General features: G+C 34.4%; 1 protein-coding gene across 3 annotated transcripts in view; it reads right to left on the bottom strand.

Annotated features, from left to right (window-relative positions):
* LOC145899510 (fibrocystin-L-like) overlaps positions 1-26,362 on the bottom strand; it is a 27,335-nt gene extending 973 nt beyond the window's left edge. For 2 of the 3 annotated variants that reach the window (XM_082988343.1, XM_082988345.1), the window contains exons 1-91: positions 26,234-26,362; positions 25,256-25,397; positions 24,742-24,847; positions 23,813-23,994; positions 23,500-23,624; positions 23,329-23,442; positions 23,066-23,263; positions 22,844-23,008; positions 22,599-22,693; positions 22,437-22,521; positions 19,981-20,147; positions 19,783-19,920; positions 19,484-19,613; positions 19,138-19,258; positions 18,774-18,954; positions 18,592-18,714; positions 18,366-18,530; positions 18,177-18,309; positions 17,899-18,041; positions 17,646-17,811; positions 17,428-17,582; positions 16,607-16,732; positions 16,440-16,545; positions 16,249-16,379; positions 16,042-16,186; positions 15,835-15,984; positions 15,656-15,775; positions 15,394-15,586; positions 15,202-15,331; positions 15,008-15,122; positions 14,751-14,942; positions 14,501-14,683; positions 14,271-14,447; positions 13,982-14,121; positions 13,791-13,923; positions 13,583-13,721; positions 13,348-13,517; positions 13,147-13,297; positions 12,749-12,899; positions 12,546-12,684; positions 11,986-12,095; positions 11,787-11,919; positions 11,547-11,684; positions 11,349-11,474; positions 11,132-11,272; positions 10,437-10,658; positions 10,182-10,378; positions 9,958-10,123; positions 9,651-9,862; positions 9,502-9,594; positions 9,286-9,445; positions 9,095-9,220; positions 8,881-9,032; positions 8,594-8,820; positions 8,214-8,443; positions 8,008-8,159; positions 7,542-7,664; positions 7,341-7,476; positions 7,180-7,284; positions 7,014-7,113; positions 6,806-6,942; positions 6,555-6,678; positions 6,360-6,489; positions 6,133-6,298; positions 5,962-6,059; positions 5,719-5,896; positions 5,518-5,657; positions 5,271-5,397; positions 5,090-5,212; positions 4,897-5,022; positions 4,611-4,794; positions 4,452-4,552; positions 4,229-4,391; positions 4,081-4,174; positions 3,411-3,505; positions 3,296-3,360; positions 3,089-3,233; positions 2,954-3,033; positions 2,680-2,889; positions 2,322-2,490; positions 2,155-2,266; positions 1,838-1,968; positions 1,613-1,782; positions 1,454-1,558; positions 1,245-1,394; positions 944-1,179; positions 805-888; positions 667-747; positions 540-611; positions 349-480; positions 18-140 (exon numbers count right to left, since the gene is read on the bottom strand). In XM_082988343.1, coding sequence (XP_082844469.1) covers positions 18-140; positions 349-480; positions 540-611; positions 667-747; positions 805-888; positions 944-1,179; positions 1,245-1,394; positions 1,454-1,558; positions 1,613-1,782; positions 1,838-1,968; positions 2,155-2,266; positions 2,322-2,490; positions 2,680-2,889; positions 2,954-3,033; positions 3,089-3,233; positions 3,296-3,360; positions 3,411-3,505; positions 4,081-4,174; positions 4,229-4,391; positions 4,452-4,552; positions 4,611-4,794; positions 4,897-5,022; positions 5,090-5,212; positions 5,271-5,397; positions 5,518-5,657; positions 5,719-5,896; positions 5,962-6,059; positions 6,133-6,298; positions 6,360-6,489; positions 6,555-6,678; positions 6,806-6,942; positions 7,014-7,113; positions 7,180-7,284; positions 7,341-7,476; positions 7,542-7,664; positions 8,008-8,159; positions 8,214-8,443; positions 8,594-8,820; positions 8,881-9,032; positions 9,095-9,220; positions 9,286-9,445; positions 9,502-9,594; positions 9,651-9,862; positions 9,958-10,123; positions 10,182-10,378; positions 10,437-10,658; positions 11,132-11,272; positions 11,349-11,474; positions 11,547-11,684; positions 11,787-11,919; positions 11,986-12,095; positions 12,546-12,684; positions 12,749-12,899; positions 13,147-13,297; positions 13,348-13,517; positions 13,583-13,721; positions 13,791-13,923; positions 13,982-14,121; positions 14,271-14,447; positions 14,501-14,683; positions 14,751-14,942; positions 15,008-15,122; positions 15,202-15,331; positions 15,394-15,586; positions 15,656-15,775; positions 15,835-15,984; positions 16,042-16,186; positions 16,249-16,379; positions 16,440-16,545; positions 16,607-16,732; positions 17,428-17,582; positions 17,646-17,811; positions 17,899-18,041; positions 18,177-18,309; positions 18,366-18,530; positions 18,592-18,714; positions 18,774-18,954; positions 19,138-19,258; positions 19,484-19,613; positions 19,783-19,920; positions 19,981-20,147; positions 22,437-22,521; positions 22,599-22,693; positions 22,844-23,008; positions 23,066-23,263; positions 23,329-23,442; positions 23,500-23,624; positions 23,813-23,994; positions 24,742-24,847; positions 25,256-25,397; positions 26,234-26,357 — 12,849 coding nt within the window. In that variant the 5' untranslated portion in view covers positions 26,358-26,362. The remainder of the gene's footprint in view (positions 1-17; positions 141-348; positions 481-539; positions 612-666; positions 748-804; positions 889-943; positions 1,180-1,244; positions 1,395-1,453; positions 1,559-1,612; positions 1,783-1,837; positions 1,969-2,154; positions 2,267-2,321; positions 2,491-2,679; positions 2,890-2,953; positions 3,034-3,088; positions 3,234-3,295; positions 3,361-3,410; positions 3,506-4,080; positions 4,175-4,228; positions 4,392-4,451; positions 4,553-4,610; positions 4,795-4,896; positions 5,023-5,089; positions 5,213-5,270; positions 5,398-5,517; positions 5,658-5,718; positions 5,897-5,961; positions 6,060-6,132; positions 6,299-6,359; positions 6,490-6,554; positions 6,679-6,805; positions 6,943-7,013; positions 7,114-7,179; positions 7,285-7,340; positions 7,477-7,541; positions 7,665-8,007; positions 8,160-8,213; positions 8,444-8,593; positions 8,821-8,880; positions 9,033-9,094; positions 9,221-9,285; positions 9,446-9,501; positions 9,595-9,650; positions 9,863-9,957; positions 10,124-10,181; positions 10,379-10,436; positions 10,659-11,131; positions 11,273-11,348; positions 11,475-11,546; positions 11,685-11,786; positions 11,920-11,985; positions 12,096-12,545; positions 12,685-12,748; positions 12,900-13,146; positions 13,298-13,347; positions 13,518-13,582; positions 13,722-13,790; positions 13,924-13,981; positions 14,122-14,270; positions 14,448-14,500; positions 14,684-14,750; positions 14,943-15,007; positions 15,123-15,201; positions 15,332-15,393; positions 15,587-15,655; positions 15,776-15,834; positions 15,985-16,041; positions 16,187-16,248; positions 16,380-16,439; positions 16,546-16,606; positions 16,733-17,427; positions 17,583-17,645; positions 17,812-17,898; positions 18,042-18,176; positions 18,310-18,365; positions 18,531-18,591; positions 18,715-18,773; positions 18,955-19,137; positions 19,259-19,483; positions 19,614-19,782; positions 19,921-19,980; positions 20,148-22,436; positions 22,522-22,598; positions 22,694-22,843; positions 23,009-23,065; positions 23,264-23,328; positions 23,443-23,499; positions 23,625-23,812; positions 23,995-24,741; positions 24,848-25,255; positions 25,398-26,233) is intronic. The other variant, XM_082988344.1, reaches the window with a different exon arrangement.

Below are 26,362 nucleotides of genomic sequence, written 5' to 3'. Positions count from 1 at the left end.
GTATAAATGCTAATTACTTCAGGCTGAGTTTCAAATAGTTTTCCAGTATATTGAACCTTGGGGTGCTGCATTAGCCTCATTTGATCTGGCTGTACATAGGATACACTGGATGTTTCAGAGGTAGAATTTTTGGAAAATTCCTGCAGAAAAATGCTGGTTAACAAAAAATTTTATTTCCTTTATTTGTGCATGAAACTTTCAGACATTTTTAAAGATATATTTAAGGTTTTACTACCTTAAATCTAAACATTTTCGATGGGTAGGATATAGCAATTACATTGACATTTCCAATAACAAACTCTTGCGGCATCTTGGTAGATTACACCAACAAATTCCTGTGTTAAATACCTTCCATAGGTTTCCTCCTGTTGGTGGCAGTGGGGGTATGACATTGAGGGATAAGATAGTAATATTTAGTTTTTTACTTATGCTTCCATCTTGCAATGCATTCACAATTTGTTTTGTCAAGTTCGTCAAATCCTGAAAAGGTAATAATGGCCCATGTATGGTGCAGGCTAAAAATATGTTAATTACACTACCTGAAATCTTGTACTGCCTTCAAGAATACCTTGTCCAGGTGTCTCTCCAGTTGGTATTGAGTCGTTATTGTACTAAAACAATGCCCCAGTTAATTTTTTAATGTATTTTTAAATTCACGTATATTACAGGTGATGCAGTGGTAAATGGAACAGTGGGTTCTGGTTCGCTTTTGTTTTGTTGTGGTTGATCCCCAATTTCCAAAGTCACCTTAATGTATTACATTAAATAAATAATACTTAAATTTTAACTACATGTCCAAAGTACTGTAGATGGGGATGCATTTCTTTTTTTGCGCCTAGTTTGTGATGCTCGAACAATGTTGACAACTCTTATTTTGCTTGAATCAATCTGAAAGGCCATAACACCATCAAAACAGTTACATTTTTTGTCTGCCTATTCTTACTCCTAGAAATGACGCGAGGTTGTTGACTAAGTTTCCATCATCGAAAAAGTCATCTGGTGATATGGGAGGCACTTGAAATGAAACAAACAAAACATCAGCTGTAACAATGTCCAGGGGTGCGCCACCTTGCAAAGTGACATATAATGTTTGTCCTTCACGATCAAAGTAGTTGGCTCCATTAGGATCTTCTAATGATGGTATAGAGCTAGGAGAGGGCTTTTGCAATATATACTGCCCTAAAATTCACAACTATGTATTTATAAACTGATCACTTTTAAAAATGTTATATCATCCAATTTACCCTCTTCGTTTTTCATGGAGTTTTTGGCTGGAATGTACTCATTATTCAAATATACATCAAGCCGCCTTGGTGTGGTATAATATATTTTTAAAATAACAGACAAATCCTGATTAATAGGAATACGAAGACGAATATCCTTTGGGGGTGTCCCTACAAAAATCAAAGAAATATTTTACATTGAAAACTAAACCAGATATCACATAAGACACCTGAAAAATGTAAGTCATAGGTATTGTTTAGAGCTACAACAGCCCAGAAAGTAGATATCCTTTGTTGACAAGTATAACCATCACACCAACCATGGTCTTGGGGACCTGCAGTGGAAATTAAGAAGTTGTTGCTCTTAAACTAAAAACGCTTATTTTTACCATTTAAAATATCAATGAATTGCTCTGTTAGTAAAGCAACTGGCGAGATTCGTCTTGTTTCTGTGTCTGAATCAAGACTTTCAATAATTAAAAGTTCATGCTTATATCCATGACACTGGTGGGCTCTCCAAACATTATTAACATAACACTCTGTTTTAGATGTGTTGGCCCTGCCAAAGCAAAATAAATTATTAAAACATTTACACTATACTTACAAGCACAAACCTCAAAATTCCTTTATGGGGAGCTAACTGTTCCACAGGTATTCTGCTTCCATCTAATCTAGTTAGTAGAGTTTTTGGTATTCTGTAATCTCCTAGTCCCCTTCTTTTGTCACCATTCCATTCATATTCAGCCTGACCAAATAGAAATAGTGGGAATATTATGAGCATCTTAAGAACTCAACTTTGTTTTCTTGGGATTATTGCGTTGAGATTTATAGTTCAAGAACTAAAAATCAGTGACCCCAATCCTTTTGCGGGATATTTTGTTGCTGCCTTTCAAGTATTTAAGTCATTTTTTATATTTTTCGTATCAATTACCTGGGGAATTATAGTTCCTTGTTTTCCTAACACTGTTCCATCTGTGTCTGTGATGATTGCATTTTTCATTCCATCACACTCAAGGTCAACACAATCAGCCGGATTAATTTTGCTGCAAATTTTTCTCAGTAAAGTCCTGAATAATCCTTAGATAGCCATTTTTATACCTCAATGATGGTCGATGATAGAAGACAAAGTTGTTTTTTGAGGAATTTACAAAGCCCAACTGGGCTGAGTAAATTGGGTGCAAGTAATCTTCATTTAATGGGTTGGTCATTATCATTGTGTGGTGAGTTTGTGTGCATGCTTTGTCATCGAAATTAATAAATGTTACTTCTGTTCAATAAACATACACTTTTTTGTGAGTTATGGTTGTTGGTTATTTGTGGAACCAGGGAATAAAAATTTGTTTAATAGTTGTTTAGTTTTTCCACAACATGATACTAACAGTAGATAAATACGTTTTCCTCACTTCATTTGTATGTTTATTTGATACATTTTCCCTGTATGTTTGTTTCCTGTTACCTGAAATGTTTGTTTTTCCTCCAAGAGCTGGGTAAGACATTGCCCCAGCAAACGGCTTTTTAGGGGCACCATTTTGACCCGATGAGAAGGAGGGCCACATAATTGCTATGCGGCTATCTTTTACTCCTGTTCTTGTTTGCATATTAGGAGAACGTGCAAATTGATTGTTTTTCACATAATCTGTTTGCAAGGGCAAAGTGGAACAGTCCCCTATTTAACAATTATAAAGAAGTAAGATAATGTACAACATACACATGACTGTTCACGTCCATACCAGGTTCAGTAACAGCTGAAAATGTTGATTGTCGTATGTTAACTTCTTTATCTTTGAATATGTGTGACAAAGATGGAGGTCTAAATTATAGGTAGTGCCACAAATCTTAAAAGTATATCAAAAAAAGAGACCAACCCTTTAACAATCACTGAAACTCCAAGTATCGAATCTGTAATCAATACATTTTCTACTACAAGTGAACCATCTCCTTGGTAATAAATTCCAAAGTCGTATGCTTTGTGTATGTTAAAATTTGAAAGTTTGGTACAGCTTGGAAACCCTAAGTAAACATACTGGTTACAGACTACGTCATACACATACTAGTGGTTGTGCACAGCTCACCATCAAACTTGTTTAAAAATATGCCATCCAAGACAGCTCTTGCCTCATTGTTATTTGTTGTTACCCTGTTACAGAAATGCTTAAATAACATTAAATACATCACTGATTTACAAACCTTGAAGAGCACTCCACACCATTCAGTCTGTATCCTGCTCTCTCAGAGCCCACAACAACATTTCCAGATAAAGTAATTGATTCACCCTTGTTTAGCTTTGAAAACAGCAAAAATTAAAGTTTATTTATTGGTTATCCTTAACATATCTCTGGACTCAAGCAAATTTAAATAAACTTGCAAATATAGAGAGACGAGTATGAATACACTGAGTTTGAGGATAGGTGGTTAAATCTTTTTCTCACAATAAAGCAGGTTGAATCAAATCAATATTTGTAAGCTTATTTAAATTTCTTGAAATTAAAAATGCCAGAGCAATTTACAAATGGCAACGGGAACAGAAAAGTAGCTAAATGCAGAAATCAGCGCTCAGTTTCATGCTGCAAAACTTGCATCACACCAAACAATAAAGTCAATGCCAATCTTTAATCTTGGTAGCAGCTTTGTGACTATCATCCCTAAATACAACAGCATAAATCCACAAAAGGCATGGGCTGTATATGGCTCCAAAAAATTAAAGGAAAACTTGAAATTTCCTAATAATATAATGCCTTTTAGTTGATTGTAAACACCAAGACAAATTTTTCTAATGTAAATGAGAGTTTATAGCAATATAAAGAGTAAATCTTGCCTTGCTTTGTTCCAATTTTAAAAATACCAACTGCGTCCCTACCTCAATAGCCGCCTTCCAGAGTACTATGTCCAGCTCCACACGATTTTGATAAACCGATCGGGTCCGACAAATTGCAACCAAATTGTTGGTTACACTGTAAAAGTAATAACAGAAAAATTCGAGGTTACATTTTTTTGACAAGTCTTACCTGTGATCAGTGCCTTCAACCCTAATACTTGGGCCAACAGTATGATGAATTACATTTTTGTCAATAACAATTCCCTTTGCCCCAAAGACGCCGACTGCTGTATTAAACCCATTATGAAATGCACACCTTTTTACATATGATGGTCTTAATTCACTGACAGTTCCTAAACAATTGATGGCATCAGAACTTATGTTATTTTGTCAACAAATCATAACATGTAGACCTGTTCGTAAATACGCAATTGAGTATCTGGGGTCAAAACTATCCACAAATCCTTCCTGTCCAGTGTGGTAAAATTCAACATCCTCAACCCTTGCAAATCCTCTAAAATGCAGTAAAATGTTCTATAGTCCATTAAATGTTTCTGCACTGATCAAATCACCGAAATTCGTATCCAGTTTCATTAACATAACTTCCAACCAGAACTCTTCCTCCAAATGATTGGCTGTAAAGCTCAGTATAATCTGCCCCAACAATTTTTATATTTCTGGACAGCAAACCGACTTCTCCTCGTAATGAGTAAGACTGTGAAACCCCACTGTAGTCCATGTAATCCAATTTGTGAGCTAAAAACATAGTGATATAAAAATAAGTTATTGTACATGCAAGCAATAGAACTAAACTTCATGCACAACAAAAGCATTCAAACAAGTGAAATAGGTTTGTACCCGTATGCTTAAACATAACAGAACTGTTTAAGGTCAGTGTGTGACCATCTCCATTTATGCTAGATATCTGAAATGTTTCAGTTTCCCAAGGATCAAAACTGGTGGTTGTAATGACGATTTCATCTCCTATAATATACAAAGTGTTACATATCATTACATTATCGCTATATAAGTCAAATTATGTACATCGTACCTATATTCCAATCTGTTGATTCTTCCAAAGTAATAGTTGTATCTCCTTTATTTAGGGTTGTTACTAACTTCCTCCAAACCACTTGCTTTTTAATCCCATGTAAATCAAGTCCCCCAAATACTCCTAAAAATCGCCATATGTAAATAACAAAAATTGCAGGAAATGAGGATGTGAATGTTACCGATTGCCTTTGCTCCCATATTTATTTGTGGTGTTGGAAGATATTCTACAGTATGTATATCACCACTAAGAGAAATGGTGACATCTCCTTGAAAGGGTCTATCTTCCCATCCAATTATTAAACGACCCTATGTTATCAAAAAAGAATTTAACCTTGTTCATTGTTTATAAAGATTAAATATTTATGTCATAGGAAATTAGATCTAGTTGCATGAAAGTTAAAAACATCCAACTGTTTTCCAACATACAGTAATTATAATGTGTGTTGCTTCCAGGAAAAAGCTTTTAAATGTCCCATCATCTTGTCTTTGGTCATCTAGTTCAAGAACTCCTTCAATCCACAGTTTCTTAAACCTTGGAAACGGAACATCAGCAACCATCCAAACTCCTTCGATGTAATATATTGCTCAAACTATATTGTTACTTGCCCGGAAAGAAATAAAACTGACCCTGATGAATTTTCACAGATGTATCATTTTTCGGAAGTGAATATTGACCCGGACCATCATAACCACCCCAACCTTCTTCAGCATCCATCCAGGAAGAATTTTGAGACCACAGTTTGGCTGTCTCAGGTCTTTCTCTTGCAAGTGGGGCAGATTCAAAGTTTGAAGGGACATGGCAATCCTTTAGTTTTGTTGAAACATATATTTAAAAAAGATACAACACTGTTTTGCTATCACATTTTTTACTTCAAAGAAACATCTATATGCTAGAAATTTAACATTTCTTGTGACAGCATTGTTGTCAGCACCCCGACGAACTCTTTCTTCCATGTTTTTTCCTGATACTGAAATGAAAACAATATCTGGTTATTCACATGCTAATACCAATTATATGTTCTTTTGTGCACAAGATCATACCTATGTAGTTCAACTTCCCATGGTTTGAGTCAAAGTAATAATCTCCATTGTAATTTTCTGCACAAGTTAACATTGAAGCAGAAGCATTTTGTTTTATCCCAGAAAAGATCTGTGTGTTGTCAGGCTTCCGGTTTAGCTTGTGTGAAACTATCACACAATCAGTTTCCTGCAACCAATTTTGCACAAAATTATTTGACATTTTATTGATTATGAAAGAGTATAGTAACCAAAAAATCATAGAAGGCAGCAGAATATGAAATGTTTGTGATCTGTGTGGCATTCAAAAATACCCACTGATACATTTCACCATCAACTACAGTTGCCATCCAGCCAGGTTTGTGTGTCAATCTTTTTTTCCTTAATTGGAAAAGGAGTATATATTTTACTCATACATATGTTACAAATAATAACTACACAGTTACCTGAAAAACACTATAGTTTCACCATGTGAAGAAATAAGAGATACATTTTTTGCTTCCAAAGATGATGGTAATACATTATTCCAAGCAACTCTGTGAAACTTCATGTTTCCAGGACAAACAGCACCTTAAAAAAACAGGTTGACTAAGTTAAGCATTAAATTCTTCTTGGCCGCAACTGCTTTATCCAATGTTGTTAAATGAATTTTCCTTTAATGCTACCTTACAACATCTTGAAAAATTTTTTGAGCTACCTTTGATGCCAAGACTAAAATTTTCCACCACTGTACATGATGGAGGCAAAGAAGGGTTATAAGCCACAACCACTTTTTTAAAACCTGTTTCTGTTAATGAACCATCCATGTCATACAAAACCAACTCATGTTCCCATCTGTAACAATTCAAGACTTTGTGAAATAACTGGTACATTGGAGTTTGACATTTTTTAATTTTGATATTTACCTAAAGTTTACTTTATTTGGACTGTTAATAAATTTAATTCCCTTTAGTCTGTAAGGAAATCCACCGCACAAGTCTCCACATGTACCATCGATTGTGGTTCCTTAAAAATGTATTTTCAAACAACAGTTCTTTATGAAATTAAATTTGAAATAGCATTAATTTTTACCATGAATTGCAGCTGTTTTGGTCCGGTTAAAGTTTATAAAAGTTACATTGCTTAACATCCAAGCTTCGGAGAAAGGCAAAACTACACCTTGTCTGGTGTTTTCCCCTGTGACACACAAACATATTAGTGACTGTAGTTATAATACAAAAGGTGAAACTTGCCTGATTTGGAAACTTCTGAATGTGATACAATTACGCTATTAAATATTCCTGCTTGGCCCCACAAAACATTTTGATCAGTAATCCGCTTGGTTTCAATTCCAGCAACTTCATTGTTAATCATAATAAAGTTGTGAAACTGTGTTAAAGTACTTATTAAAGATTGCTGAGCAAATGTTTAATGTAGCAGAAAACAAATTAAACCTGAATTGCTCCACCATTTACTAATTCAGAACCCTTTTCACAATTCCATGCGTTCAGTGAATAAAACTTGGAAACCAATGGAACTGTGGACGAACATCCCTGATCCCGCTTTGGAGTGTAAGTCTGAAAAATACTGTATTGTACAAGTAACCTTTAACCAGGGAACGCAGGACAGTTTTGGACCTTTAACCATGTAAAATATTATTGTTGTTTACCAAAGCAAAGTACAGCACAAAAGTTGTTCAAATTGAGAGGTAAACTGACCGCCATGTTTACTCTTGTCACCAAGTAGATGTATTAGTTAGTTACAGTCAGGGCCTAATGACTCTTTTGTTACTTAACACACAAACTTGAACAAGGAACTACAAGTAGACTAATTATGGGTTTGTTCGAGCCATTTAAGACTACATGGTTTTAAAACAAGGTATCATATTTTTTCAATGGTTCAAAACTATTTTAATTGTACCCGGAATATCCACAATCCAAACCACCCCAGTGAATGAGCTGTGTTATTTGAAAATTCTCCAAGTTGATGCCTTTGCTGGCAAACATTTCTGTCAAATGATGGTCCATCAGGATGTTGATGCATTCGATACCAGAACCCAAAGTGTGTTCCACCTTGGAAACATAAAGTTTTATTAAATTTTCTTGCTTTTTAAAATTTTTTTCTACCTGCAGCTGCATTGTGTCTTATAGTATTGTTGGGATTTGTCACCCAAAATGCAGCAGGTGTAATATCATCATTTTGTAAAGAAGTACTCTGGCGACAAAATAGTACTAAATTGTATTGTATCACATTTCCATGCTCAATGCCATCTTCAATGAATATTGCACCACCCTTAACATTGTATACCACATTATTTTCAATCAAAACATGGTGGGTGTGATGAATTGTAATGGCTCTATAAAACAAAAATATGTCATTTGCAAGGTGTTACAGTTGAATGCTAATTCTAAATCATGAGTGGTTTATGGAATGCAGAAAGATTATGTCATGTTAATGATAGCCATTATGTTAAATGATGTTGATACATTTTGTGGGTAAAACATACCTATTAAAGGTCTTATGAATGGAGCATCCACGAACATAACTGTTGAAGTTGTTATCTCCAACAATATGAAAATGTATTGGATATCGACCCAAGCGAAAAGCCTGTCCAACCTCAGTTAGTTCCACATTTTCAATGTGAGCAACAGCAATATTTAAGTTTCTGTATCTGGGGTGAATCATAATAGTTGCTCCAAATTCATCCGATCCCTCCTCCTCTCCAAATCTTCCCTAATACAAATTACTTGATTAGTTTTGCAGCTTCTCGATAAATACATTGTTATTATTTACTTGAAAACATGTTTGTGTAGCAAACTCCCCAGTATTAAAACCTGCTTCACAGGCGGGAATGACTTCATTCCAATCAATGTTCTTTGATCCTCTTACAACTATATTTCTTGTTAAAACTGCCACTTCTGCTTTGGTTTCAACAATTGTTCCATCTTATTCAAAAAAGGCAATGAAATATTTCAACAATAGCAAAGTTATAATTTTTGCAAGTTACCAGGCAGAGTTTCCGCTACTGATACATGGGTGTATTGTAAAGGCTCATCCACGACAATGTAGGTTCTATTTTCTCCGACAGACACAATTCTGCGGATTTCAGTTTCCCTTTGGCTATGTCGGTTTCCTGGCACAAATCAAGATTTAAAAAGCTGCACAAATCACTTTATAAAATAAATATTTATAGCTGACCTGTGGTTGAAATTACAATTTCATCACCTATGTTCCAAGAAACACTTTCCTTTAGATGTATTACTTTACTTCCCACTGCTACAGTGTGTAGTAGATGTGTCCATGTTGGATAAACAGGTCTTCCATGCAATTCGAGGGATCCATTTCTGACACCTAATACCTAAATAAGAAACTTGTCACATTTTCTTGTACATTTCTCATCTTGTATAATCCAACCTTATTTCCATAAATTGGAATTTCTCTTGATCGTAAATGACCATGAAGAGTTATAGTTGCCTTGTTTCCAAAGGGTTTAACCTCCGTACCGATCTACAAGCAATCAAATAGTTGTATTTATTTTTATACCGAAGAACTAACTGCCAAACCTGCAACAATCCACCATTTGTAATTAACATATATTCTGCTTGCAGTTCAATGTCATTGTCATCAAAAATTAGTTTTCCTCCATCTATCAATAAAAACTTTAAAACTGGAGTACTTGTGTCCAACACCACAGTTTGACCAATATTTATAACAACCAAATCCCCTGCTGTTGGAGGATTTAAACCACCCCATGTAAATGGGGAAGACCACAAATCTATCAAAAAAAGAATAGTTGAAATTAATAAAGTCCAGCCTATCCAAAATTCTTATTGACAGTTTAACAGCCAAATTCCAACTAAAATATCTTACCAATATATTCAAAAAAAGTGTTTTGATTTATAGCTTGCCCTTTTCCCGAAACAAACACCTGAACCAATGCTACGAGTGATTTCTGAGATTTTCCAGTTGTACAAACTATTGCATTTAAAGTTGCATGAACAACTTCACAAGCAATGCCAGCAATATAAACTTTGACCTGCCAAATATCAGTTTTAAAAATTTTGTTTGTATACCTAAATGTTATTCATACTTACATCACTATGCACAGAAGAAAATTGTTTTCCAAGAATGGTAACATTTACACCTCCACCAGATCCCCCTTTAACTGGCAAAATACTTGAAACTATTGGGGTTGATGCAGCAACATACAAAAATGAAGATGGAGCAAATGCAATGGTATCCCCAATTTTAACAGTTACTGGACATGTCTTGTCAACCGTGTATACCAATTCTATTACATATGTAATTTTTTAGGCTTTGCATTTATTGCATATTTGTTGCGATTCTACCTTTTAGAGCATAGACTATTGTGTTTTCAACAGGAAGTTGATTATTTGCAAAGATAGAATATGGACTTCCTTTAATTTTCCACAAGACAGTCCTTCCATTTGTTGTTTCCCATATTTTAGTGCTAACATTTGTTGCAATAGCTAGGCCTTTATGTACACAAGTGAAATCTTCCAGTTTTGGTTCATTATCGACTGTGATTATATCTCCAAGGCAAACAAAACCTACAAAAATTGCGCTTGAAAAGTTAGGTCTGTTGATAAAGAAGTCATACATGATACTTCACATCCTAAAACAACTTGGGGGTTTTGTTTAAAACATAATGGCACTGAATGAAGGTGGTTGCTGAAAAACCTAATGACTTGAAAAATTATGACAACAAATTAAAAATTTGTGTATAGTAATTGATTGAATAAGTTGCTTTAAATTGAATGATGCAATTAATAAGATTTGAAAGTTACTGCATGGCTTCAAATGAGCAATCAGAGCTGTAATATGATTGAGGTTGGTCTATTTTCCCATCCTTGCTTAAACCAACTGATAATAAATACCCCCAACTATTTATTTGTAAATGGACTCCAAGACATACTACTGGGTAAGATTTTTTTTAAATGCTGTTTTGTAGCAAATGTTTTTTACCAATATTTTTTGCTATGTACAAAGTTATTGAAAGAATTAGATGTAATGTAATTCTTACCAAACTTTGGCAAAGGTCTCCATGCCCTAACTAGTTGACGCTGGCCATTTGTGGTGCTATATACCAATGTATAGTTAATAGGATGAGTTAAAGCATTTTCTGAAATTTTATCAACTGATAGGATTCTCAGATGTGGTGTTCCTGCGTATTTTGAAAAAAGAGTAAATGCTATGAACTTTATGCAACAAAAGAAACTTTTCTTATGTTATTTCTTTACCAGTTTTATTGGAATAAACATGTCCCAGTACATTGGATGCTACAGTGCTCACAGATAAGAAATTTCCATTTGTGTCTGCTCCATAAAATTGTTGTAATGTGTCATTACCATAAGCTAGCATAGGTTCTGAACAACCAACATAAAAAAAAGCAATTGGGTATGGTTTTTGGGCACTATCATGTCATTACAGCATTCTACCTGGTTCCAAAATACATGATGCCATGGTAGCATTAAAAGTTTTTTCCATAATGCAAAAGTTGTCACAAACTTGTATCACCATTGATGAATCAAAATTTACCCCTGTTAACTGAAGCATCACATTTCCACCATACCCACCTAGTATTTTGCAATAGAAAATAAATATAAAAACATTCATGTTCAGTATATGTCATTTCACAGTCACTGTAATAGCTGTATTTTTATAATAAGAGACTTTACCTGTGGTTGGTGTCAACGTTGTAACATTTAAAGCATAACTGAATGTAAGATTTGACAATGCATAGCCAGTGTTTGAGACCAAAACCCTGACTTCGTATTTTCCGCCTTTGTGGGGCCCAGTCATACAGCTAATCTAATTTCAGTTATACTGTATTACATGCTGGTTCATGTTAACTGATTGCATAAAATGGTCACTTACCAGTGAACTATTTACATAAACTATTCTACAGTTTGCATCTCCAATAAGGACTGTGGTATTAAATCCACCAAGTAATCTGCCTTGAATTGTTAGGAGGTCATTTGAACTACCTGAAAAATTACATAGTAATTATAATTACTCCTTCACTGAGCCATTCTAAGTTTTAAGCAATCTAAAGTTTAACTCGACAAACCTATGCATATTTTAAAAAAGTATTAAAAGTCGACAAAAAAATGTTTGTATTTAAATGGTTTTCTGTATCATTTGTGATGACATCAATTCGTCGCAATTTTAATATTAGGTAATGTTTATGGAATGGCCCCATGCATATTGCAGGGTAAAAAAATTATAATTCCCTACACCCCTAAAATACGAAAATGTGTTTCACAAAACCACAATGAAAACTTGTTTGGGAATCTGTAATTAAAGGAAGATGTTGCTGTTTTGATACTATCACAATAACTTATATTATTATTACAGGTTGTTTGTACAATTGTTAAACACCTATCCAACCTTACAGAATGTTATCAAGGTACAGCAAGTAATAGTTATTACAAAACCTTCTGCAGGAAATATTGACTCAAGAAAAGGTGTGGCATCATTGTCATATGAAAAGGTTGTGTCCAGAAATAAATTCGTTGGAAGAAATGAAACTGTTGAATTTCCTGAGTTTTCTTGTTTTGGTGTAATGCATGTAAACTTGAAAGAAATCTTGTTATGAATGATTTATTCAAAAAGTATAAAATATATAAAAATAAAATACCTTATTGTTTGAAAATCCAGATCCAAAAATGCATGGTTTATTATCAAATAATACCTTAAACCCATTCACAAGAAAACCATGCCCATAAAAAGTAATCTTAGTTCCACCTGCCACACTTCCTTTTGTAGGATTTATTTCAAATGAAGGAAAACTATACAATAAATGGGCATTTTGTAAATCAGTGCTAATAAAAAATTAAACAACTAGCACAGTGAAAATGACCCTAATATTCTTTTAAATTTACAAATTACAACAGGTTCAATGCATGGTTTTAGAGATGAAGTTGTACATTAGTATGGTTTATGTTTTTCTGATAATACTCCTTCCTGATATTCTTGAATGCCATCACTATCTACAGTATATAGTCTACTGTATATACAACACAAAGGAACACTCACCTTGCAATTTGCTGACTACCAATGGGAAAAAATCTGCAAAACCCTTTCGAAAAAATTTTTACTAGTGCTTTATGCTGACCTGCTGGCAAAGAACCAAGATCACACAAAATTATGGTGTCATTGACAAATTTCACAGAACAAGACGTGCTTCCTAGAAATTATTAAAATTAAAAGAGCATTTTTGTTAAGCTTTAAACTTACCAATCTGCACTGATATGTTTGACTTGCTGTCACCAAATCCATATCCTTCTATAAGCAGTGTTGTGTTGTCAGCTCTAACTGGATTTGGTAAAATTTGTTTTACTACTGGTGTGGCATTATTGGCTGCCACAAACATACAATTTCCAGTGCAAGAGGCCGGTATAGAAGGACTGCTCACAAAAGTGTGATATGAAAAAAAAAATGAGATCAACTAAAATAACAAAAATGTTCATACCTTACAGTAAGAGACAAATTCGACACAGTTTCAAGATTAAATTTTGTTGTGTTGCATTTTACCAAATTGTATTTTGCCTGATAAACAACACACTCTGCTTCTCCTATGAAAATACTTCTAGTATCCGACAGACCAAAACCTGTACAAAAAAAAAAAGTGCAAAAAAAACTACAACAATTGATGCCTAAAAATAGTGTTTTTATTATACCACTGATGGAAATTGATGTCCCTCCTTCTAGTGAACCAATACTCGGAACAATTTTTTCCACATGTGGTAACAAACTAAACTGAAGTTCAAATGAATTAACAGCTTTTCCAATATTACTGACAATGACTTCAACCTAAACAAGAATATTTTTCATCAATTTTGTATTTAAAATACTGTTAGAAAACCCAGACTTTGTATGGAATCGCAACTTTTGTAGAGTTGGATGGATCAGGAAAACATTGAATCATTGTTGAGTTTGAAAAAAACACTACACAATTATATTCCCCGATAATAACTGTATTTGCACAATCATCTGGTGCAAATCCAAAGCCTGAAAAAATAGAAAAAAGCAACTAAAACCAAAGCTTTGGTTCTCAACAAAAGAAACTGAATTTTTAATTTGATGCTTAGTTTCGATTTGCACAAAAGTTATAGCATGCTAAATTAACATAATCTGGCTCTTAAACACAGCCTACTTGCCGAGTATTGTAACCACAGTAGTCTTTGTCCCAAATTTGGGTTGAACACTCGCAACTGAAGGTGAGCAATTCCCTCCAATTCCAAAACCAGTTGCGTTGTCATTATTTGGATTTTCACCTGAACACTCATTAGCTATATTGACAGTGTTACAAGTAACAGATCTTCGTCTTCTATTTGCTAAAGAAAATGTATTGTATATTTTCAATGCAAACCTGAACCAATATGCTTACTAGTCATTTCAACAAACGTTCCAGCATATCCACTGAGTTTGACTTCCAAGGGCATAGTTGCGTAAGTAAATTCTGTGACATGAATGGTTCCAATCATTACAAAGTTTCCATTGCTATTACCATCAATGTATCCTGATGAATAATAATATGTCCCAGCTTCCAAAAATATATGTGAAAATTGCCCTGTGAAAGTTGTTTGATAGATCAAATGCAAAACTATCAAATGTTTCTACATATCCAGTTAAAATACCTGATGGAGATGGTGAAAGGTTGGAAATAAACCCACTCCCATCAAATTCAAAATCATTTGGACTTGCTGTTGAAAACAGTGTCACGCCCCAATTACTATCTAATGTTGTTGGAATATTCCATTTCCACACAATTTTATCTCCAACATGTGCCAATAAAACTGAAGGTTCCCATGCATAACCTTTACCATATACTGCAGAAGAGCAATCAAATATTACATTGGTAATAAAATCAAATTTTCATGACTAATAATCTCACTCTTGCTATGTCCGTCATTAGTAATAATAAGTTTTTGTGTAAATGAACTGGTTATACACTGGATACTTTCCCATTCAACGGTTGTTATTTTACAATTCCTTTTTCCAACCGTCACCTGTAATTTGTATTTTTCAACATAATAAATGTTTGTTTAATCTACTCGGCAGAATGTAAAAAAGCTTTAATTAACTCACTTGCAATGACTCATTTTTTACAAATCCTTTTCCAGAAATTGACAAAACAGTTGATCCATAAATTGAACCTTGTTTGGGGGAAAAGTCATTTACAACCAAGACATATAGAATACCACCAACTTCATTTTGCCTGGGCAGAACAACAAATCATTATATTTAAACATGTTTGCAACATTCTCATAAATCTTTTACATCATATCTGCAACTCCATAATTTCCTATGTAAACTTTTACTCTGTGTGTTCCAGGTGGTAGAGAAGGAAGGAAGCATGAAATCAGTGTCTCACTCCACTTATATATTTGACATGTTTTGTTGAGCACTCTTACATTTACATTTGACTTATTTTTTCCGAAATTTTCTCCCGAAATGTTAAGTAAATTTCCACCTGTTTGATGCACAACATTGCAAAACACATTTTAAATAATTTAAACTATACTTTACAAATCATACACACCATTTAAAGCAGTTTGATTTGGGTGTATTGACGTAACAACTGGTAAATTGACATCTGTGTATGTATAAGCCCTATAAAGGGTATCGGCTACCCTTTCCCCATTGTATAAAATTATGTCCACTAAAAAAAAGAATTAATCACTATTGTGTGTGTACTTTTAATTGTTTTATACTTTTTACCAGTTCCATTGTTTCCAGGTGGGGAAATACAGGAAAGTTTGGTATACGTTTGTAACAGGCCCTCAAAGTGTGGTTTACATTTATTCTGACCGATCTGCACAGTTGTCAAATTAGAGAAGCCATACCCATATACAGTAAGCAAACTTCCACCTGCCACAAATGTCGTATTTACAAAATGAACACATATTTAAAACAATGGTTCAGAACCTGTAATAAAACCAAGTGAAGGTGAAACTTTTACAAGGCCAGATGTGATATTGAACAGCAGTGATACATTTTGAGCAGCTTTTGCCTTTCCATATTTGTTGACAATAACCACAATTTTATAAATTCCAGTTGGTCCATTAAGTATCTTGTAATGAAATATGGTGATTATATTGTTCTAAAATTATACCATAATACAGAAAGAGATACCTTGCAATGTATGCTGGTTTCATTATGATGAAAAATCCAACATGGTGAATTTCCAATATGTACAGAGACATTAGTGACATCGGAACTTCCAAACAAACGTCCACTTATAGTAACAGTTGTGTTTAATTTGCCTGAAAAATAACAGATTTTCCTGTGTATCTTAACTTTTATCAGGAAACATGGACTACTACCGAATGAAGGAGTAAAGTTTGTAATTACAGGTGTAGCATCTTCCTGCCAATCAAATGTACAATTTCCAGTGCACAATGACGGAATCCCATTAACCAACAGCTCAACCTAAACACACAGTAACCATTTTTGGCAATAAATACAATTTTTTTTAAGTATATCAGCAAACCTGGGGCTTTACAAAGCGCAGACGCAACATTTCACCTGGGATTGGGTCATGAAAAACACCTCCATGACGAATCACTCTTACTGACGATGACAATCCAGCAGCTCCTCGTACATTTGTGGTATTTACCTTTAAATATTGCAAAAATTCATTTGTATATTAAACATAATGTGGTCATGAAAAAACTATCACTAAATCGGTTGGAAAAATCATGTAACCCACTTCCTGATAATTACTTCCAATATTTATTTAAATATTAAACAATAGCACATTGTGATATCAATGACATGTATTAGATCAGGGCTTCTTTTTTGTATAGAAATTAAATTGACATAACATTGATTATTTTATGTATAGTACTGTTTCAAATAGCTTTATTCAAAAATTAAACTTGTTTAATTTAGTGTGTTGTTTCAAATAGCTTTATTCAAAAATTAAACTTGTTTAATTTAGTGTGTTGTTTCAAATAGCTTTATTCAAAAATTAAACTTGTTTAATTTAGTGTGTTGTTTCAAATAGCTTTATTCAAAAATTAAACTTGTTTAATTTAGTGTGTTGCAAATGCAGAGTGTTTAAGTGTGCTGTGACCATGAAATGTTTAAAATACACAACATTATCACAGTTGGTGCTCAGGGAGTGGTTGGTATGGAGAGAGTAGTGCCAATAATTTATTTTCCACAAAAAAGTTTTGGCATTCCAAACAAACCTTAGTTTAATTAGTAGAACGTTAACTGATAAAAACACACTATTTAATCTTGCAATAGACTGACAGTTTCATATGTTGTGAAATTTTTTTTGCAGTAAGATCAAGAAGAAATTATTACTTTGAGCAGTTCTTTTGTCCCCCCATTTGATGTCCATTCAATTTCATAATCTATACTGTGACAATGTCCTAATAGTTTAACAGCAGCATTACCAAATCCATTGACTGATTCCAACAAGTTTTTCAGCTCTGTGGCACTTATATTTACAGGAACATCTACAAAATGTATCAGATATATGGTCTTTTTTTACCCAAATAAAATAAAAGATCCTGTTGTACCATAAAGATAGTTGACTGTTCCATTATTTGAATATAACAGATGGAAGGAACCTGACATAGGAGGTGTAGCTTCTTGTAAGCGCTGAACCTTAATCTCATTTTGATTAATGCCGCATGACTGTATCACTGTGCTTCCATTCATGTTTAGTACCTCACATTCTTCTACCTATTATATGAGCAGCCATATAATAAACATATTAAATATTGCAAAATTAAAAAAAGTACATAAATAACATTATTATTTACTGTATACCTTCAACAATGGTATTTGATGTCCACAGTCCACAGTTTCAATAATTACATCATACTCTGGGTATGTTTCATTTTTGTTGACAATTATATTGCTAATTGGTTTTCCACTTGCACTGCCTCCAGCCTTTCTCTGTTCATTAATATCTACAAAACACAATGCTGTGTCCACCAAATTTTTACATTGTTTAGTTAATACTGAATGCAAACTTATTGCAATTAAATCCACAAGACATATTTTTAAATGCTTATTATAAAACTAGTTCATGTCAATTAACAAACCAATGTCATTTGAAACAAGTTTCTCTCTTCCGATGTATACAGCATCAATAAAAAAGACTTCATTATCTGATTTATAAAGATAAATTGCATCTATGTTTGCTTCTAATATGGTTGGGTAATGGCTTTGAATTATCTACAATAAAAAATCACCACATTATTAGTACCACATAAAAGCACCAAACTCCTTACTTGAATCAAGTTAAAACAAGAATATGTCCAGGCGTTCTTCATCGGTAAATCTATGGAAAACCTTCTCGAAACATCTTCAACCTTCTCAGTATTATCACTTGTCCATCTAAACCTGCCCTCGATTCCAATAAGTGCTTGGAATAAACCAAAATGTCCAAAACACACCTGGCATAATTGCATAAAATTAAATTTGTATAATACATTTCTTGGACAACAGAAGTCTTACTGTTCTAAACAAAAGAGCTGGAAATGGTGCATGTTTTTTGTAACTTAAATGTCTTGTTGTATCAGCCTTGTAAATATAACTTGGATTTTTCAAGGATGCAAGGCCACAAAATGCAACAATATCCTGATAAAAAAAACAACAATAAAATAATTGTAATCCAATAACAACCAATACAAAGTTACCTGCGCTATTTCCCCACTATGTTCACCAGAATAACCATCAGTTTCATAATCATTAACAGTAATTACATCACTGTTTGAAGTAGTGGGCAAGATATTTTTGGTGCAGAAAGAGGAGGTTATTTGTGTCAAAGCATTCTTAACCGTTTCAGCTTGGGCATTATATGGTATGGAAACTGTTGTTCTGCAAAATACATTCATGTTTTGTGTCAGCAACACATAGATTATTTAAATATCTTTGCTACAAGCCTTGTTTAACCAAAACTAAAATACAAACCATATATTATCATTTTAACCTTTAAAATTATGATATATTAGAATACTACAACTTTAAATAACTCAATCATTTGGTTTAAATAATACATACCTTCCAAATGCATTGAGAGAAAATGACAAAAAGTTGGGTTGACCCTTAACTTTTTCAGAAACAATTAAATCTGCTTCTTTATTTATACCTCTTGTATATGCCTCAATCATTGGTTTGTCACCTAAATGTTTTAAGACTTTGTCAAGTTACAAAAATACAAATATGCTGAAAAAGATGTTAAAAAGTTGTTGTTGACAAGTGTTTTAGTACATAGCTGTTGAAATGACAGTTGATCATTAGTATTTTTTAAACGGGAACTACAGACATGTGTACAAACTGTTCCAACCTGTAAGGTCTCATCAGTGCATTTTATAAACGTTCAAGTGTAACTTTGTGAAAATATTACCAAATTTTCCGTTAAATGTTATTTCATATTTCACTTCTTCATTGTTTGTAAACTTTAGCACATCCACACTTTCTTCTCCACATGGTAATAAAATTTCATTCAAAGCACTTTTCACAACAGAGGCAGATGCCTGCATGATTAACAATGTGTTAGAACATCATCTTGTTTTAAATCTAATTAAGAATGAATCAATGAAGAAATATTCTTGTTAAAATAACATTTTATGATAACAATTGAATGCTACTTAAAATAAACAAAATACAGAAACACAAAATATGTGTGTAAAAACAGGCTCTAACCTGATAATACAGAAAGTTTGTAGAAAGTCCACAATATTTTAGCCTGAATTCCAAAGATTGGCAGGATTTGCAAGATATACTAACAATTTGTGTTTCAGAAATGCTGTTTTCAGATTGCCAGTTGAAAAATACAAATTTCTTAAAACATTTTTTTACACATTATATTAGAAGCAAGCATGATTTAAGCTTTTTTCCAACCTGGTGCTCAGCATTGTTGGTGGCAGAAAAATCTATTCTCTGTTTTTCATTAATTGCTTGATATGCTTGAGAATTTGTCAATGAAGTTTTTTGTCTTAATACAGCTACATATAAATTTCCGGGACCACCATAATCAATCACCGCAGAAGTTAAACTGCACAGATCACCTGGAAAAAGGAAAAGAGGTATATATATATTTGATCATTCTTGGTCAAAGATGGTTCACTAAAAAGCAATTTAATGTACTTAAGACATAAATAGGTATGCAAATGCAATATATAAAAATCGAAATCGACATTGATGGTATTGAATGCTTGTGTAAATTCTATTCTATGTGAATATATAAATTTATTGTGAGATCACCTAATATGGCAATTAAATCCAAGAGTGCATTAACACACCTGCATACAGTTTGGTTTGTTTGCTTAAAACAATTGCTGGGACTTTTGTTAATATTTTTGAAAAAAAACAAATTTGCTGATAATGTTAAAAAAAGAAGATTGCATAGAACAACACACAACAAGACTTTTGCAAACGATTTGAAAGATCTTACATCCTGCGATGGGGGGCAGAACTCATGGTTCTGACTATGTGTCAACAATGAGTCTACCGTCACATTGGTTTAGAAAGGAATTCTTTTTGTGGAAATTTTTTTTTTATTGAGGCAAAGCAGAAATTGTTGAACCTAGCATTAAAAATGAAAAACTTACGTTTAGGTAAAGAAAAACGTCTAAAATTAGCAAGTCTAGCAGCTACTTGGCTTTGGTGTATGATTTTGTGTCTTCCGTTTCAAATGCCTCGATTTTTTCTACTAACGTACACATCAAAGCCCTGTAACTCCCAGACGTTTTTCATTGCCTGTACGTAAATTTTCGTTTTTTGGTGCTATATTCCTCGACAATTTCTGTTACATCTAAAAAAAATTTGAAATTTTTCCCAAAAAAAGGATTTTTGCTGCACCAGACGTGTTTTATTAAAGAACTCCTATCTAAACTAATGCATTTTAAGCCAATCTTTATCTGCAGCTGCATTGTGACATCAGGTCAATTATTGGCGCGAAGTCGGAACCATTAATAGACGGCCTTTAGTTACTTTAATGATCAACATTTAGCAAAATACGGCATAATTTTTTTTTATTTTTAACTACCAGCTGATTAAATATCTCATTCCTTTATTACATCATAGACAACTTTATTACTTAACTCAGTGTTAAGTTGTATATGATTACGTGCTAAAACAGTGTGACCACTGATCTCTATTAAAATTGTGACAGAGGACAGATAACGAGTAGGGCATTTCCCGCGTACGAAACTTATTCCATAGAAATGCAAATATCCTCTAAGTGCTAAACAACCGTCACACAGGCAGGTCGACGTATTCGATTCACAGATTAATGTTACACAGAATTAACATGTGAATCGCATATGTCGACCTGTCTGGGTGACGGTTCTTTAGCATCTTCCCAAATATCCGGCCTAAAAAATTAACTCGTCGCTTGCACAGCAGAGACACGGCGCAATGTTGCCTGTTATTTCTACGGAACGTGTAAATTTTGCCCTTTCTGACGCAAAGTAACACTTTGATAAACAAGCAACTTGTTCATTTTAGACGAACTGTAAACTTTCTGGTCGCCCATAGAAAGAGACCGAAAAATCAAAAACCTTTGTGCAGACATTTTGCGCCGTATATGTCTTCTGATAACTACTGCACAGTATTAGAGTAGTTGTAAAATGTCTGTTCGTTTAATATAGAAATAATGAAGTGGTTCCCAACCTTTCTTGGCTTACGGCACCCCTGCGAAATTTATGAAGATTTTTCGGCACCCAATGGCTGCAAACCATCAATGAGCGGCCGACACGAATGCTGCCCTTGATACGGAATTAGCCTACACTCCCGACTGGCCGCATAGTGAAAAATTACCGGACTGAACATAGAGAAAAGCTCACGGCACTCACTGAAAGTTGCAAATGGCACCACAGGGTGCCGCGGCATCCCGGTTGGGAAATACTGCACTAACTTATACAAGTTTCTTTTTGATTCTCTAAACGTGACTGCAAACGACAGCGTTTGTGTTGCAAATTTTCTTGGCATGATTGTGTACTTGGGGTAGTCCCAGGTTTGTGTACAAATGTGAGAGGATGCGAGTTTTTCGCAGTTAAAGTCCAACAAGCGGATTTATACCAAGCAAAACCTGCAAAAAACTCAGCGGTTCACCGTCAAATAAGTAGCAACCAAACAAAACTATTGCCAATTGAAATACTAAAACCGTGCTGCTAAACGTGTTTTGTAGTCCAAATAGGGTTTGTGCCAAAAAAAGCCTGTATCCGCTTGTATCAATTGTGACTCTTTTGTTGACAACTTTTTCGTTTCTGTTTACAATACTAAAGAGAATATAACTTTCAAATTATTGTACTGTATGTTGATATGCAATGAAACGAGACAAAACGAAAAAATACCTTTTTCTAGAAAGTACCAGTCTGATATCTGTCCGGCGAACCTCCAATAGTTAGAAGAGTAACGATAAGAAGTTAATTGAAATGTCTGTATTGCGAAAAAATGTATATACGTGGATATTGTATATTAAAGAAAAAAATGGTAATCATTATATATTGACTCACGTAGTTCTTTTTGAAGCAATGTATGTTCAATTTTGAAACATCGTCTGATTTCAGATAGAATTTGTATCTGTCTGTTTGAGGTGCCACAAATACACCTAAAAATATCGAGTTAAAAGACATGGGTGCTGGTTAATAAAGGGAGAAATGTTTATCTTGAAATTGTAAGCTAATAATTTGTAACTTACTTGCTATAACTTGTAACTTAACTTTACGAAACCAGGTGGGCCTAGTCTTTTCGTGTTTACCTGAATATCTAGCAACAAAGTTTTGATCCAAATCCCAAGTGTAACCGCTTTGCTGAATAACATGTTTCCCGCGATAATCTCTTTCACTTCCATTTAGTTTTTCAAGTGTATCATCAGGTAAGAACCTTGTTTCGTTCCACCATTCCATGTATATACCTCTGGACCCTAGTATAGTAATGGTTAATCATATCATAACATAGTAATCACTCTACCTACACCTACCTGTATATATTAAAGGTTTCTCATCAGGAATCTTCCCTGTTACACATTGCAACGAATTCAAAGTTACACTGTTTTCAATGACGTCGCACTTCACTCCTCCCACAGTGACCGATACATATTTATCAAAATGCAATCCGGAAACATTAATAACTGTTCCCCCTTCCATACTTCCAGTTGATGGACTAATACCAGTCACAGCTGCAACAAACGCCATAAAGTTGTAACAAAGCCCCAAAGAACTCCTTAATAAGTCCGTCCTTTACCTGCATATGATCTTACCATGTGTACAACATCGTCACCACTAACTTGATAAAGACTGTGCTGGGGCAACGACCGCCCATATTCGCCAGTTATTATATAGCTTACATTGCTGTAACCTACAAAAAATAGAAGAATCGTTGGAAAGAACCAAAAAAATTTACGAAAACACACACCTATGAATGTACCCTGCGTTTTACAGGTAAACCTTCCTTGATTCGAGTTTTCTAGTTTTAAATAATACGGTTGATCAGCTGCATCCGGATCAAGTAATTCACACGTATGTCCACCGACATAAACTCTACATAGATTATAATATAAAAATGGCTAACTAAAAACAAGAACCAAACTTTACGTAAATATTGAAATTTTATTACTTAGGAAATTCTCAGTAAATATATCGACGTGGTGTACTTCACCGATAGGTACAAAAAAGACAAGAAATTGATTTGGATATTGTTATTGATGCAAATGTTTAAAATTGCTTACCGCCTGAAAGATGCTTCAATCAAGTTGCTGCTTGACTGGTTATTCGACCCAAACGTATCTGTAAAGAGTCGTCCATAAACTTGCAATAAATCACCAGGTAAGTATGATCTTGATTCCGGATATTGTATATCTTTTTCCCATTTGTATATCAGCCGTATGTCGGGAGTTCTCCACCAACGTGTCTGCAGAGAGAAAGACGTCAAGAAAATTTGACTATAAAATTGTGGAAAGCACGACGAAAGGTTAAGTGCAATCAAAGGAAAAACAGTAATTGACTACTCGTTTACGAGGTCTTTGCACTTATTGAGACACACTGTGCGCTGCTCACTGGCTCTGTACATTGGACAAACCGCGGACCGACACTGAGATAGGAGAGTAGCATTAGGTACAATTAATAATCAGAAATCAATAGGGATATAGGCTTACATTTTAACGAGCCCGACCACAATGTTAAAGATTTTGGGGTCATAGTGCAACAGAAAGTAAAGAAAATGGTCAGAGAAACCGCTGAACATCGCCAACGCCGACCGTTTCAATTTCATCAACCACGCTCTTGTCTGTTTGAGGTACCACGAAGGTTTTTCGAAAAAAAGCAGTCTCTCAAAATACAACAAGCGCCAATACTTTAGAAAACAGAGGACTCAAACGATTGCAAATCGTGTTTAGTAAATTTCCATTTCATAGTTTGTTTCAGAACTGTATAGGCCACATTGTTATCGACATTTCGATCCATATAACAAACCTTGGTCATGATAATACCGGGCAAAGTACGAAAGAGCAAAACAACACAAAATGCACAAGAGTAAAAAAGCACGCGCAAACTAAACAATCGGTACCGCATTTATTAATGTTTCAGTGCACAGTGGCCGAGGTGTCAAACAATTGTCAACACCCTGAAGTTTTTACTCTTAAGAATTATTGTTACTTACATAATGTGTACAGTATCCACTTCTTGGGTTGTTTCGACAGTTTTCGAGATAACCGACCTCATTGCCAGAAACTAGTTTCACATAAAATGTTCCTTTTGGCATTGGCCTGTAAAAGCAGTGACTTGTGTTTATTTCAAAAAACCTAGTGTGCAAGGGTGTAAAATGTCAGATTTATTTATCAAATCTTGCCTTCCCTCCCCCCATTATAAAAATATCATATTATTCTTTTTTTTAATTGCTCATCAACCCCAGGTGTTTAATGATTGGTTTAGTTTTAGTGGATGACAATTTGACAATGCATATTGCAGGTCGGTTGCGCAATGGAGTTCGTTCCGTGCTAAAGTGCAAAACAAGTAGCAGTTCAGAAGTCAATACTTCTTTCGTCAACATACGACCATTATTGCGTCACAGTTAGCGTTGTGACTAAATTGACCTCAAGGTCTCGTAGTTGCGTAGTGGCTCGCTCCCAGTTTAAGAACCCCTGCTATATACATTTGTCTTAAAATCCGCATACCTTGTGTAACAAACGACAGCTGTATTTGTACTTCCGTCCTTACCAACATCGCAAATGTATTCACTGTACGAATTGACTAGAAATACTTTAATCTCTTTGGGGTTACCTCCATTTTTGTAGTCGGGCTCAGACTCCAAAAATCCTCAAGAAACATATTAAAATTAGGAGCTGAATCTTGACTTGATAAAAATCAGCTATACTATTGCATTCTTTTTAACAGCATTTAGAATCGAATCGTTGACGTAAACATGCAACAAACACAACATTCCTGTCTGCGATAACACATAGACTATTTAGTCTCGACAGTCTCTAAAATATCTGATAACCCCAATATTGCGAAACGACTAGTGATGTTTAGTGATGTTCCCAGTTCCAAATTATCCGGCCCGGCCGGATCCGGATAGTTATCAATCAAATCCGGCCGGATAATTTGGATCCGGCAGTTTGTTAACATCGATTCGTGTAATTTACCGGTATGGCAAAAATGTTTGATGGCCAAACAGAATGCTATGTTAAGGTTAGCCTGTCATGAGTGGAACAAATAAACGTGGGCATTTATTAATATGGTATAACACGTCACGAAAAACCTTAATAACAAACAACAGAAAAATCGTAAGTCGGCGAGTATAACAGACTGGGTCCCAAAACGAGTAATTTGCGAAATGTTTGTCCGTTTTTAACACAAAAATGCTTTCCCAACTATCCGGTAAAATTAAGTGTATTATCCGGCCGGGTCCGGGTATTGAAAATTGGTCAATACCCGGCCGGGTCCGAGTACCCGGATCCGGCACAAGACATCACTAGAAACGACGTTTCCTGCAAGTAACATAATCTTAATAACGTTGCAGAAGATTGCGCCAATCTTGCTTTCTAGTTAGTTTCCAATCACGTTTCACATTGTGTTTCAAGAATCAGAAAAGAAATACAACTCTTTGTCATGCGAAGTAAAAGTATTTGAAGAATAAATTTTCAACAAACCTTCTCCAAAAACTGTAAGCCTGACAGCCCCACCGTAGCCACCAACACGAGGCTGAATAGATGTTACTTTCAGTGATGCTTCAGTCAATGCAAAAAGCAGGCATAAAATTAAGCAGTCAAACATTTTCA

The sequence above is a fragment of the Ascidia mentula genome, chromosome 4, assembly GCF_947561715.1.
Source record: "Ascidia mentula chromosome 4, kaAscMent1.1, whole genome shotgun sequence".
NCBI lineage: Eukaryota > Metazoa > Chordata > Ascidiacea > Phlebobranchia > Ascidiidae > Ascidia > Ascidia mentula.
This window is presented reverse-complemented; position numbering and strand designations above follow the sequence as displayed.